At 49.8% G+C, this 14,748-nt stretch overlaps 1 protein-coding gene across 1 annotated transcript in view; it reads right to left on the reverse strand.

Moving 5' to 3' along the window:
* Positions 1-755: 755 nt before the first annotated feature.
* The window catches only part of LOC133357918 (forkhead box protein F2-like), a 19,977-nt gene continuing 5,984 nt past the window's right edge, over positions 756-14,748 (reverse strand). The window contains exons 2-3 of the mRNA XM_061576099.1: positions 6,450-8,149; positions 756-4,793 (exon numbers count right to left, since the gene is read on the reverse strand). Of these exons, the coding sequence (XP_061432083.1) occupies positions 4,657-4,793; positions 6,450-8,004 (1,692 nt within the window). The 5' untranslated portion in view covers positions 8,005-8,149 and the 3' untranslated portion in view covers positions 756-4,656. The remainder of the gene's footprint in view (positions 4,794-6,449; positions 8,150-14,748) is intronic.

A 14,748-nucleotide genomic window follows, 5' to 3' on the forward strand; every position in this document is an offset into this window, starting at 1 on the left:
CATTTCTGTAAAACTGCTTGTCGTGTTTAATGTGTCGTCCTTTCCCCCCGCACCTGCGAGTAACGCGGTTGTCTACGTGGGGTGGTGCGAAAGAAGTTCGACCACAACGGCGTCCGCACATCAGCCTCCTCGCCAACCGCACTGATGACCTGCGAGGGGGAGGTATGGCGAAACGTCAGGCACTGCAGGTGTAGGACAGCGCCACTGGGGGAGAGACAAAGGCGGCCGGGCGTGGTTCCTGACCGACCCCACGGCCCTCGTGCGCCACTGTGCCGGGAGCCTTTGCACTTGCCCCGAAAGGTCTGTTAAGGCTATCAGGGGGACCTTTGTCTTGTGTGTTTCTGTGGGGAGCGGTGGGTGTAGCGGTTAGCGCGCTGCGCTACGAAACAGGCCACGCGAGTTCGATTCCCGCTCACGGCCAACACCGGTCCTTGGGTCTCCCTTAGGTCGACTCAGCCTCAAATGAGTACCTGGTGCGATGTGTGGTCAACATCGCCACTGGGGAGACAAAGGCGGCCGGGCGTGGTGCTGGCCACCCACCCACAGGTGCTACTCGCTAACAGCACTTGCCCCAACAGTCTGTTAGAGGCTACACGGGGGATCTTTGTATTTGATGTGTGGATAAGTCCGTGTCAAGAGGTCCGCCTTTTAATGCCTTTACCGTCACACTCAACGCCAGGCAAATTACTCGGTTCACCGATGATTGTGTCTGTGTGATGATGATTGTGAGTGTGTCTGTGTGTGTGTCTGTGTGTGTGATGATGATTGTGTCTGTGTGATGATGATTGTGTGTGTGTCTGTGTGTGTGCGTGAGTGTGTGGGGAGCGGTGGGTGTAGCGGTTAGCGCTCTGCACTACGAACCTGGCGAACCGGGTTCGATTCCCGCTCACAATCAACACCGGTGACGATTATCTGAAGCGGTCCTGGTCTTCCCCTAGGTCGACTCAGCCTCAAATGAGTACCTGGTGCGGTGTAAACATCGCCACTGGGGAGACAAAGGCGGTCGGGCGTGGTGTTGGCCACCCACCCCCTCGTGTGTCGTGCCGGCCTTTATAGGTGCTCGCTAACAACACTTGCCCCTACAGTCTGTTAGGGCTATATGGGGAATCTTTGTCTTGTGTGTGTGCGTGAGTGTGTGGGGAGCGGTAGTGTAGCGGTTAGCGCTACGCTGCGCTACAAACCCGGCCACTCGGTGACGATTATATGAACAAGTCTTGGGCCTCCCCTAGGTCGACTCAGCCTCAAATGAGTACCTGGTAAGGTGCGTAGCAAACATCGCCACCGGGGAGACAAAGGCGGCCGGGCGTGGTGCTGGCCACCCACCCCCTCGTGTGCCGTTCCGGCCTTCATAGGCGCTGCTACTCGCTAACAGCACTTGCCCCTACAGCCTGTTAGAGGCTACACGGGGGATCTGTATCTGTTTGTAAAGACAAAGATTCCCCGTATAGCCTCTCGCAGGCAGCTGGGGCAAGTGCCCGTAGGTGCGTGACTCACTCCACACCTCTACAAATTACCGATGGGACTTTTCGTTGGCAGCGTTAAGAATGATTTGAAAACAAGAAGAGGTGTCACGTGTTACAATGCGGGTCTTTGATGCCTTGCGAAAGACGGCCGACTCGAGGATTGAACAAACACAACTCCTGTTTTATTGGCAACAAAAAGGGGGTAACAACCGATTCTCGATTTTCACAATGAACGCAAAGACCCCGTGAAATTAATGCGCGAATATTTACGATTATAAATTAATTTTATTAGGATAACAACAATAATAATGATGATGATGACAGCGTGCAAAACTAATCCCTAATTAACTTGCCTAACACGTGAGGCTTTCGCGACCAATATCATCCGTAAGTGTTTTTTTGGGGGGGGGGGTGGGGGGGTTAGATCGCGTAAATATACAAATGTGTCGTGAAAGCCGCCGCCACCACCCGGCACAGCCCGCTAGCAATGATTGTCTGGCCCCCCGAGAATGTCCGGGACATGCTCCGACAACTATAAAGGCAAAAGCGCCCCGTGTAGCCTTGGGCAGCCCGTGGGGGCAAGAGCCCCCATGGCAGGACGCGTTCCTGCCATCGTCGCGATCCATTTGCAGATACCCCAGTTGCCTGCCACGGGCGTCCTGGCTTGTAACCACGACCCTTTAATGTAACCTGCTGAGAACTTCGCTTACGAGAACTCCCATCGGCGTCCTTTATTTAACCACGAGTGAGAGGGGTCAATTAGATCCATTGTCTCTTGCGATCGGGGTCCTTTATTTCGCCACGCGATTAGCCGGACAGATGCCTTGTCTCACGTAATCGGCAACCCTTTATTTAACCCTGTTGGGTTCGTTAAGTCCAGAGATTGACATCCTTTATTTAACCCTGTTGGGTTCGTTACGTCCAGAGATTGACATCCTTTATTTAACCCTGTTGGGTTCGTTAAGTCCAGCGATTGACATCCTTTATTTAACCCTGTTGGGTTCGTTACGTCCAGAGATTGACATCCTTTATTTAACCCTGTTGGGTTCGTTAAGTCCAGAGATTGACATCCTTTATTTAACCCTGTTGGGTTCGTTACGACCAGAGATTTACATCCTTTATTTAACCCTGTTGGGTTCGTTACGTCCAGAGATTGACATCCTTTATTTAACCCTGTTGGGTTCGTTACGTCCAGAGATTGACATCCTTTATTTAACCCTGTTGGGTTCGTTACGTCCAGAGATTGACATCCTTTATTTAACCCCCAGCAGTGACGCGCTGCGTTATTGAGATTGGCATGAGACACGCGGTGGGGTATCTGCAAATGGACCGCTCGGCATATCCGTTAATCGCGTACAATCTAACGCGTTAATCTCTCACACTTTAACGAGGAACACATACAACAACAAGTACATCAATAGATTGTCCGATATATGTGTATAGATAAGGCCTGGCTTATTAAGTAAACGTTAACACGTTTTGTTTGTTAACATGAAAAATACAAAGATCCCCCGTGTAGCCTGCAACAGACTGTTGGGGCAAGTGCTGTTAGCAGCGAGTAGCAGCAGCGCCTACGAAAGCTACGGGCACCACGCCCGCCCGACCGCCTTTGTCTCCCCCCCCCCTCAGTGGTCATGTTTACACAACGCTACCAGGTACTAATTTGAGGCTGAGTCGACCTAGAGGAGGCCCGGATTGCGTGCGCGGGAATGGAAATTGGGTCGCTGGATTTGTAGCGCAGCGCACTAACCGATGCACCACCGCTCCCTATTATTTACAGTACATACAAATACAAAGATCCCCCGTACAGCCTTAACAGACTGTTGGGGCAAGTGCTGTTCGTCGCGAGTAGCACTTACTAGGGGAGGGCCCGGGACCGGTTCAGATAATGAATCGTCACTGGTGATGGTGGCCGTGATGATCGTTAATTAACCTCGGGTTGCCAGCGCTCTATACACATATAGCGATATAAGTAAATACATCACATACAGTTATAGAGAGTAGTGCATACGGCCCAGTCAGCCTATCGAAATGCCTCACTGCCCAATGATTCCCAGCAGGATTTTCTTCCTTAAAAGAAGACGAAAAAAAATTGGGTCGGTTTCGACCTCTGTGGGTCTCATCGGCTTGCCAAACCACCACGGCAAAACCATGGGCAGCATGACCAGGTAAGTCCCCACTCAGCTGCTCTGCAGCTCTTATTCAGAAGCGAACTGGCAATCACACGTGACAGCTCAATGAAGTGGACCACCGACATCGCCGCGTGGAAGTTCATAGCAGTGGCCGAAAACTCCCTAAACGCGTGGTGATCGTCGATTCTAAAATGTGGAGGGACGGAAAAAATCGGACGACACCGGCGAGAAATCTACGCGACCAACGGAGGAGGGAGAGACACGCAGACTCCAAATATACAGCAGCAGCAGCAGGCATCGTCAGGGTCGGGGTCGAACCCACGACCTCCTGCGTACCAGGCGAGGTCGTCAACATCTCCTAGGCGCTGTTGGGACAGCGCTGGACCATGCTGTCTGCTACAACAGCAAATCCAAGGCTGTGTTGTACTGTACTCCTATGTGCACCGCTGTGTTACGAACCCGGCGACCCGAGTTCGATTGCTGCTCACGGTCGAACACCAACACCGATTATCTCTGAATCGGCCGTGGGCCTCCCCTAGGTCGACTCAGCCTCAAACGAGTAACCTTGTGCGATGTGTAAACATCGCCACCGGGGAGACAAAGGCGGCCGGGCGTGGTTCCGACCACCCATCTCCCTCGTGTGCCACACAGCGCCCGGCCTCCGTCGGTGCTGCTACTCGCTACTAACAGCACTTGCCCCGGGCAGTCTTGTTCAGGCGACACGTGGCGTCGGGGTGTCTTTAATCATCTCCTGTGTGCACAACCGCTCGCGAAGTTTGGTCAGATACCTCCCCATCGGCGGCCTCTCATCCAGCAGTGGATCGAGGGGCCGGATCTGTTTCTCACCCCTTCGGCGCTGGTGCTTGCCGCTGTACATATCCTGTGTCTTGGAGCGGTCTGAATTTCTCGGCGTAAGGCACTACCACTACCGCGCAAAAACCCACGGTATATAATCCGACATTACAGGAGGCACGCGCGCCGTGGTGTCCTTACGATCTCGCGAACAGGTCCGAGGCTCAAACAGAAATGTGCGAAATGTACTCCAGGGACGATCTTCCGGATTAAACGAATCCGTAGCAGTGTCTAGGACGCGCGTGCAGTCTGTTCTCCTGTAACGACAGCGGCGGCGGTGGCGGCGGCGGTAGTTGTGGTAGTTGCGGTGGTTGTTGTTGTTGCTGCGTTCCGGAAGAACACCGCTCTATGGAACAATCGCGTTACAATAAGTTACGTAGAACTATGGGGGGGGGGGGGTTATAAAGCACAAATACCGCCATAACTACGTGATGGTGATGATGATGATGGTGGTGGTGATGGTGATGATGGTGGTGGTGATGATGGTGGTGGTGATGGTGATGGTGATGATGGTGGTGGTGGTGGTGATGATGATGGTGGTGGTGATGATGATGGTTGTGATGGTGGTGATGGTGGTGGTGATGATGGTGGTGATGATGGTGGTGGTGGTGATGATGATGGTGATGATGGTGATGGTGGTGATGGTGGTGGTGATGACGGTGATGATGGTGGTGGTGGTGATGATGTTGATGGTGATGATGACGATACTAGGCCGAGGCAGCTGTACGACCTATTGCGACGTCGTTCCATTCACTCGATCGCGTTACATCCAATTCGCATTCCGCATTACACAGAGATGCGTTATCCTATAATACACATCGCGTTGTAGCCACTGATGAAAACACACACCCTAATCGGACAACAGACTACATAGTCTTTGGTTCTTTCGGAAAAGTCACGTAGGTATAAATACTATTTTATGAATACAATTTTATACTTACGTGACTTTATCGAAAGAACCAAAGAGTATTGATTCCTGCCGTCACGAAAGCTTAAAATCAAAACAGACTACATGTATGTAACTATATGTATATTTGGTATACCAAGGTCTGTTAGAACATCAGTGAGAATCTCCATCACACGTCACACCACCCGTACCATCACCACCACCACCATCCACTCTGCTCAACCACCACCACCAAGCACTGTGTTCAACCACCACCACCACCAAGCACTGTGTTCAACCTCAACCACCACCAATCTCACAAAACAAAGACAAAAGTCTTCCGAACTCGGGTCTCTGGGTTCGTGGCGCAGAACACCACCACTCACTCACACACGCACTCACCCACCCACTCACCCACCCACTCACTCACCCACTAACCCACTCACACACGCACTCACCCACTTACTCACCCACTTATCACTCACCCACCCACTCACACACCCACCCACCCACCCACACACCCACCCACCCACCCACGCACACACCCACCCACCCACTCACCCCACTCACCCACTCACCCACCCACCCACTCACTCACCCACCCACTCACTCACTCACCCACTAACCCATTCACACACGCACTCACCCACTCACTCACCCACTTACCACTCACCCACTGACACACTCACTCACCCACCCACTCACCCACTCACTCACTCACCCACTCACCACACTGCAGGTCGCAATATCACATTCGCCAACTCACCCACCACGCACACACCCACTCACCCACTTACCACTCACCCACTCACTCACCCACCACTCACCCACCCACCCACTCACCCACCCACTCATCCACTCACCACACCACAGGTCACCTCTCTCTCTCTCTGGTCCTCCTCTGGAACTGCTCAACACTGGAATTCCCTCTCCCACCATCATCATCACCATCATCACCATCATCATCACATCATCACCATCACCACCATCATCATCATCATCACCACCATCATCATCACAATCACCACAATCATCACCATCATCATCATCACCATCATCATCACCATCACCACCATCATCACCACAATCACCACCATCGCTCCACGATCACCATACCTGGAATATCCAACGTCTCGTGTCCTCCATACATCTGCTCCATGTGGCCTCCAAACGGCTGCTGCTGCTGTTGCTGTTGTTGCTGTTGCTGCTGCTGCTGCTGCGCGCTGTCGCACGGAGACATCTGCATCGCCGCCTTGCCGTACATCAACACAGAGCCGCCTGCTTGCATCCACACCTGTCCCAGCGGCGAGGTCTGTCCGCCGTCGTGATCCTGCTGCTGATGATGCTGCTGCTGATGATGCTGCTGTTGCTGCTGCTGCTGTTGCTGCTGATGATGATGATGGAGTGCGCTACTGGACGCGTAGACCGACGCGTGGTCGATGCCTCCGGGCGACCCGACGTTGCTGTGCTGGTGCAGGAAGTCGAGTGCCGTCACGCCAGCGCAGCCCACGTCGTACGCCGCAGCGGACACGGGCGAGGCACGTGCAGTCAGCCCGTTCATCGATGCACCACCAACACCTCCACCACCAACTCCACCACCTCCACCGAGGTCGACCAAACCGAGCGAGGCCACCGTCATTCCTGCTTGGCCGACGGGCGAACAGCCTTGCATGACACCGCCACCACCACCACCACCACCGTGGTGATGATGGTGGTGGTGGTGGGCCGGGTGAGGGTTGCTGCTGCTGTGGTTATGATGCTGATGCTGCTGCTGTTGCTGTTGTTGTTGCTGTTGGTGGTGGTGGTGGTGGTGATAGTCAAATCCCGGTGACAGCACGGCGTGGTTGTGGTGGTGGTGGTGGTTGAAGCCGAATCCATTGATGAGGCCGTACACCGGCTTCAGCGCCTGGCACTTACGACGGAATCCACGTGGCCTCCGGCGGAACGACCCCTCCTCGAACATGAACTCGCTCGCCGGGTCGATGGTCCAGTAGTGACCCTTGCCCGGCCGTCCGAGCCCCTTGGGCAGCTTGATAAAGCACTCGTTGAGCGACAAGTTGTGGCGCACCGAGTTCTTCCAGCCCTGGTAGGCGCCGCGGAAGAATGGGAATCGGTTCTGGAGGAACTGGTAGATCTCGCTGAGGGTGAGACGCTTGCCGGGCGAGCTCTGGATGGCCATGACGATCAGCGCAATGTAGGAGTAGGGAGGCTTCTCCGGTCTCCGCAAGCCCGCAGACGACTTCTTCGCTTTGCCGCTGCCGCTGTTTGTTGTTGTTGTTGCTGCTGCTGCTGCTGCGTTGTTGCTGCTGCTGTTGCTCGTGGTGGTGGTGATGGTGGTGCTGTTGCTGCTGTTTGTGGTGCTATTCGTGATGCTGCTGCTGCTACTGCTGGACGTTGTGGTGGTGCTGGCTGTTGCGGCGTTGTTGCTGCTGCCGCTGTTGATGTTGCCGCTAGCGCTGCTGATGATGCTACTGCTGCTGCTGATGATGCTGCTGATGATGCTGCCACACGGGGTCACATCAAGTCCCGTCGGCTTTAGTGTCCCCGGAGGTATGTGCATTGATGAGTGCTGCTGCTGCTGCTGATGATGATGATGTTGCTGATGCTGCTGGTGGTGGTGATGATGGAGGTGATGCTGCTGCTGATGTTGTTGTTCTGTAGTCATCTCCATAAACAGCGGCGGTCGAGTGCCAGGTGCTCATAAGACGAAATGCTTCTTCTTTTTGTTGCTGGCAACTTTTGTCGCCGGTCCAAATTCCTCGGGTCAACGCGGTTGCCTGTGACGGCAACGCGGGGTCTGTCCGCGTGTGCACGCCCTGTGCAAGACACGGTCACACACACATATATATAATGTGTTATGTAAGTATTATATGTCATAATAATTATAATAATTCATGCATTTCAAAGACAAAGAACCCCCGTATATCCTCTAAGGGACGTGTTGGGGCAAGTGCTTTTCGTAGCAAGTAGCAGCAGCGCACCGTGTGGGTGACCAGCACCACGCCCGGACGTCTTTGTCTCTCTCCTGGCAGCAGCTACTCAGTCGAGGCTGAGTCCATGGAGGTTTAAGCCCAGGGACCGGTTCAGAGAATCGTCTGAGTGCGTCGCACAGTGCGCTCACCACTGCGCCACCACTCCCCATTTACACACACACAGATACAGACACACACAGATACACACACAGATACACACACAGATACAGACACACACAGATACACACAGATACAGATACACACACAGATACACACACAGATACACACACAGATACATACACACAGATACAGACACACACACAGATACACACACAGATACAGACACACACAGATACACACACATACACACACAGATACAGATACAAACACACACAGATACACACAGATACAGACACACACACACAGATACAGACACACACACATACACACACAGATACAGACACACACAGATACACACATACACACACACACAGATACAGACACACACAGATACACATAGATACAGTCACAGATACACACAGATACAGACACACACACACAGATACAGACACACACACATACACACACAGATACAGACACACACAGATACACACATACACACACACACAGATACAGACACACACAGATACACATAGATACAGTCACAGATACACACAGATACAGACACACACACACAGATACAGACACACACATATACAGACACACACACAGATACAGACACACACAGATACAGACACACATACACAGATACAGACACACACATATACACACAGATACGCACAGATACAGACATACATATATACACAAGGATACGCACAAGGATACACACACAGATAAACACAGATACACAGAAATACACACACAGATACACACACACACACACAGATACACATACACACACAGATACACACAGATACACATACACACAGATACACATACACACAAATACACACACAGATACACATACACACACAGATACACATACACACACAGATACACATACACACACAGATTAACACAGATACACATACACATAGATACACATACACACACAAGGATACACACACAGATACACACACACAGATACACACATACACACACGCATACACACAGATACACACACACATATACACACAAGGATACACGCACAGATACAAATACAAAGAACTCCCGTATACCCTTAACAGAGTGTTGGAGCAAGTGCTGTTAGTGAGGGGGAGGGTGGCCACCACCACGCCTGGCCGCCTTCATCTCCCTCGGGGCGATGTTTACACACCGCACCAACTACTCATTTGAGGCTGAGTCGACCTATTTAATCCAGCGCAGCACAGATTTAAGCGAGCACAGCACACGAACCGCTGCGCCACCGCTCCCCACATATGTACGCAACTTATTTACGCAAAATATTTACGCAAAATATTTACGCAACTTATTTACGCAACTTATTTACGCAAAATATTTACGCAAAATATTTACGCAACTTATTTACGCAACTTATTTACGCAACGTATTTACGCAAAATATTTACGCAACTTATTTACGCAACATAGACGCAAAATATTTACGTAGCATATTTACGCAACTTATTTACGCAAAATATTTACGCAAAATATTTACAAATCATATTTACGCAACTTATTTACGCAACTTATTTACGCAAAATATTTACAAATCATATTTACGCAACTTATTTACGCAACTTATTTACGCAACTTATTTACGCAACTTATTTACGCAAAATATTTACGCAAAATATTTACAAAGCATATTTACGCAAAATATTTACAAAGCATATTTACGCAAAATATTTACAAAGCATATTTACGCAACGTATTTACGCAACTTATTTACGCAACGTATTTACGTAACATATATTTCAATATAAATTCAAACGACACGCGCACACGCACACACCGTGCACACGCTACCGAGTTGGAGCAAAGCATCCAGAGCTCAGCTGAGTCTGCCTGTGCGCCCGACGTGAATTCGCACGAATCATTGCGCTACAATCATGTATGAGTATATCCCCACGTGTATTGATCCATGTACATGCACACACGTGCACAACATACGTGGCTACTGCTCTCCGCGCATAACTCACGATACACGCACACACACAATAATAAAAATAAAACATAATCAAATAATTCTCACGACGTTTCGGCCACAACGCTGTCGCCTCGACAGATCTGTTCTTCACCTGAGGACGGCTGCTTGCGTTGTGGCCGAAACGTCGTGAGAATTATTTTATTGTTTTATTTTTATTATTTTATTACTTCCCTTCTACGTGATGACTTTACCGAAAGAACCAAGAAGATTGTAGACCTTGCGGCGCTTATAAATCTGGACGTTCATCCGACAAAGTCCCATCACAAGGGAGAAACGCAAACGAATATGATTAATAAAACATATTGTGTGTTGCCCGTATTGATAACGACTGTGCGCCGTACGGACCTGAAAACTCAATTTCCCTGGACAACAATACAGGAAAAGCCCGTGGGTTGACAGGTTTGTATATTATGTATATATACCAAGGCCGTAATCATAATATATGTTGAGGGGGACACAATCCCCCCAATATTCAAATATGCTCGAAATGCCCCCCCCCCCCAAGATAGTGCTATAAACAGTATTTTTTATAAGTAATAATTGCTGTGCTTTGTAAATAAAAACAACAATTTGCTCAACCCTGGCCACAATATCTGGACTTGTCTTCAACATAACAATGCGTAGATGTATGTTTATATGACTGTGGTTATGGTTGTACTTTAATAATCCCTAATCTCTGCCATTACATACAATGAAACAAGAAAAGGTAAAAAAAGAAAAAACAGAGCAGTGTAATACAATACACTATTAGACATACCCTTTGGTTTTTTAGGTAAAGTCACGTAGGTAAAACAATCAATAAAATAAAATAAATGAAAACAACAAAATGTTAGTTGTTTTAGTTTTAATTTAGTTATTTTCTTATATTTTATGGATTGTTTTACCTACGTGACTTTACCGAAAAAACCAAAGAGTATGAATCCTTGCAGTCACGAAAGCTTCAAATCTAGAACTATTAGACATTATTGTAAAAATAAATGAAAAGTCCATCCTATGTGTTAGTGAATTTTTTATTCTTTTAGGCAGGAAATGAGTTTTCAAATTTCAATTTTTCTTTTCTGGGGTCCCCCTTAATGTTGACGCCATGGCTACGTCCTTGCTACACACACACGAAATGTTTGAGTATCAGGCAACAGATAAATATTCCCCGTGTTGCCTTCACACGTGCTGTCGGGGCAAGAGTCGGCACGGCGCTTCTGTGTTGATTGGGGAGCGGTGGCGCAGCGATTAGCTCACCGCTGCCCTACGAACCCGGCGACCCGAGTTCGATTCCCGCTCACGGCCACCAGCACCAGTGACGATTATCCGAACCGTTCCTGGGCCTTGACCTAGATCGACTCAGCCCCAAATGAGTACCTGGTGCGGTGTGCAGTAAACATCGCCACTGGGGAGACAAAGGCGGCCGAGCGTGGTGCTGGCCACCCACCCCCTCGTGTGCCGTTCTCGGCCTTCATAGGTGCTCGCTAACAGCACTTGCCACAACATTCCGTGTAAAGGCTACACGGGGGATCTTTGTCTTTGTTACGCATGTATGTAGCTATATATATACATACATCTTGTACATGTGTTGTTAACAAAAATACAAAGATCCCCCGTGTAGCCTCAACAGACTGTAGGGGCAAGTGCTGTTAGCGAGCACCTATAAAGGCCGGCACGGCACACGAGGGGGTGGGTGGCCAGCACCACGCCCGGCCGCCTTTGTCTCCCCCAGTGGCGATGTTTACTGCACACCGCACCAGGTACTCATTTGGGGCTGAGTCGATCTAGGTCAAGGCCCAGGAACGGTTCGGATAATCGTCACTGGTGCTGGTGGCCGTGAGCGGGAATCGAACTCGGGTCGCCGGGTTCATAGCGCAGCGGTGGCGCGCTAACCGCTGCGCCACCGCTCCCCAATCAATACAACGCAGAAATGCCGTGCAGTGAGTGAGACGCACACACAGAGAGACAGGGAGAGAGACAGAGAAACAGTGAGTGAGACACACACACAGAGAGACAGGGAGAGAGACAGAGAAACACACACACAGAGACAGGGAGAGAGACAGAGAAACAGTGAGTGAGACACACACACACAGAGACAGGGAGAGAGACAGAGAAACACACACAGAGAGACAGGGAGAGAGACAGAGAAACAGTGAGTGAGACACACACACACAGAGACAGGGAGAGAGACAGAGAGAGGCAGGAACACACACACACAGAGAGACAGGGAGAGAGACAGAGAAACCGTGAGTGAGACACACACACAGAGACAGGGAGAGAGACAGAGAAACAGTGAGTGAGACACACACACACAGACAGGGAGAGAGACAGAGAAACAGTGAGTGAGACACACACACACAGAGACAGGGAGAGAGACAGAGAAACAGTGAGTGAGACACACACACACAGAGACAGGGAGAGAAACAGATAAACAGTGAGTGACACACACACACACAGAGACAGGGAGAGAGACAGAGAAACAGTGAGTGAGACACAGACACAGAGATAGGGAGAGAGACAGAGAAACAGTGAGTGAGACACACACACAGAGAGACAGGGAGAGAGACAGAGAAACAGTGAGTGAGACACACACACAGAGGCAGGGAGAGAGACAGAGAGAGACAGCGACATAGAGACAGGGAGACAGACAGAGAGAGAGGGAGACAGGGAGACAGACAGATACAGACATACAGGGAGAGAGACAGAGAGAGACAGACAGAGAGACATAGAGACAGAGAGACAGACAAAGAGAGATGGAGAGGCTGGGGGAGTTGGTGTGAGGCAGAGAGAGAGAGAGAGAGACAGAGAGACACACACACACAGAGACAGAGAGACACACACAGACACACAGACAGAGAGACAGCGACAGACACACAGACAGAGAGACAGACAGAGAGACAGCGACATAGAGAGAGAGAGAGAGAGAGACAGCGACATAAACAGAGAGGGAGAGACAGAGAGACAGAGATAGACAGACAGACAGAGAGACAGACAGAGAGACAGAGAGAGACAGACAGAGAGACAGAGAAAGACAGAGAGTGAGCGACTGGGGGAGTTGGTGTGTGAGGAGGCAGGGTAATGCGCGTGGCTCGGGGCGTCATTTGAAATCCCCTAGGATGAGTAAACAAATGAACTCAACAAGTTCCCTGTCAACAATAACGACAACACCACCCTGTGTGTGGCCTCAAAATAAATAAATTAACGCTTCTTGCGACGTTACGTATAATAGATGTTGACTACCTCGGCTGGTATACAGGAGGTCGTGGGCTCTATCCAGACCCTGACGCCTGCTGCTGTATACTTGGAGTCTGCGTCTCTCTTTCTCATCATCATCACGGTGGCTAGGAGATGTTAACTACCTCGCCTGGTGTACAGGAGGTCGTGGGTTCGATCACGACCCTGACGATGCCTGCTGCTGTATGTTTGGAGTCTGCGTCTCTCTCTGTTTCTCTCTCCCCGTGATGGTCGCGTGGAATTGTGTCCGGATCCTCCGTTTTTTCCCCTCCACATTTAGAATCAACGACACCACGCGCTTAGAGTGTTCGGCTCAAGGCAGTAATTATAATAAATATTGGGGGGGACACATCCCCCCCCATATTCAAATATTCTCAAAATGTCCCCCTCCCCTCCCCAATATATTGCTATGAAAAAGGTTTTGCTATGCTATGGAAATTTAAAAAACGATTTGCTATACCTTGGCCACAATATCTGGACTTATCTTAATATAAATCAATGCTTAGCTTTCTGTGTATATGATTGTGGTTATGGTTGTTCTTTATTAATCCCTAATCTCTGCCATTACATACAATGAAACAAGAAATGGTAAAAAGTTAAAACAGAGCAGTGTAATACAATACACTATGAGACATTATTGTAAAAATAACTAAAAAGTCCATCCCGTGTGTTAGTGAATTTTTAATATTTTAGGCAGGAAATGAGTTTTCAAATTTAGATTTTTTTTTCTGGGTTGGGACTCCCAGACCCCCTGGAAGTTTTGCCCCCCCCCCCCCCCCAATGTTGACTCCGTGTCTACGGCCTTGATTGGGCTACTGCTCTTCATGTCCACGTGATGATGATGATGGTGATCATGATGGTGATCATGATGGTGATCATGATGATATCAGCCACTTCGTCGGGATATCGTTTGTGAATGCCAGGTCGCTTCTCAGTGGTGCCGCCTTAGCTGGCAAAGTGAAATAACGATACGTAATAATAATAATAACTTTTTTTAAACACGCTTTTATGTACCGTACTAGTAATAGCAGAACTCCACGACTCCAGGAAGTGGCCCGAAGCTTGCCACAACGTAAGGGGCCGTGGCCAATTACAGCCAA

The sequence above is a fragment of the Lethenteron reissneri genome, chromosome 60 (genome assembly GCF_015708825.2).
Source record: "Lethenteron reissneri isolate LAM-NWPU_2019-01 chromosome 60, ASM1570882v1, whole genome shotgun sequence".
Lineage (NCBI taxonomy): Eukaryota > Metazoa > Chordata > Hyperoartia > Petromyzontiformes > Petromyzontidae > Lethenteron > Lethenteron reissneri.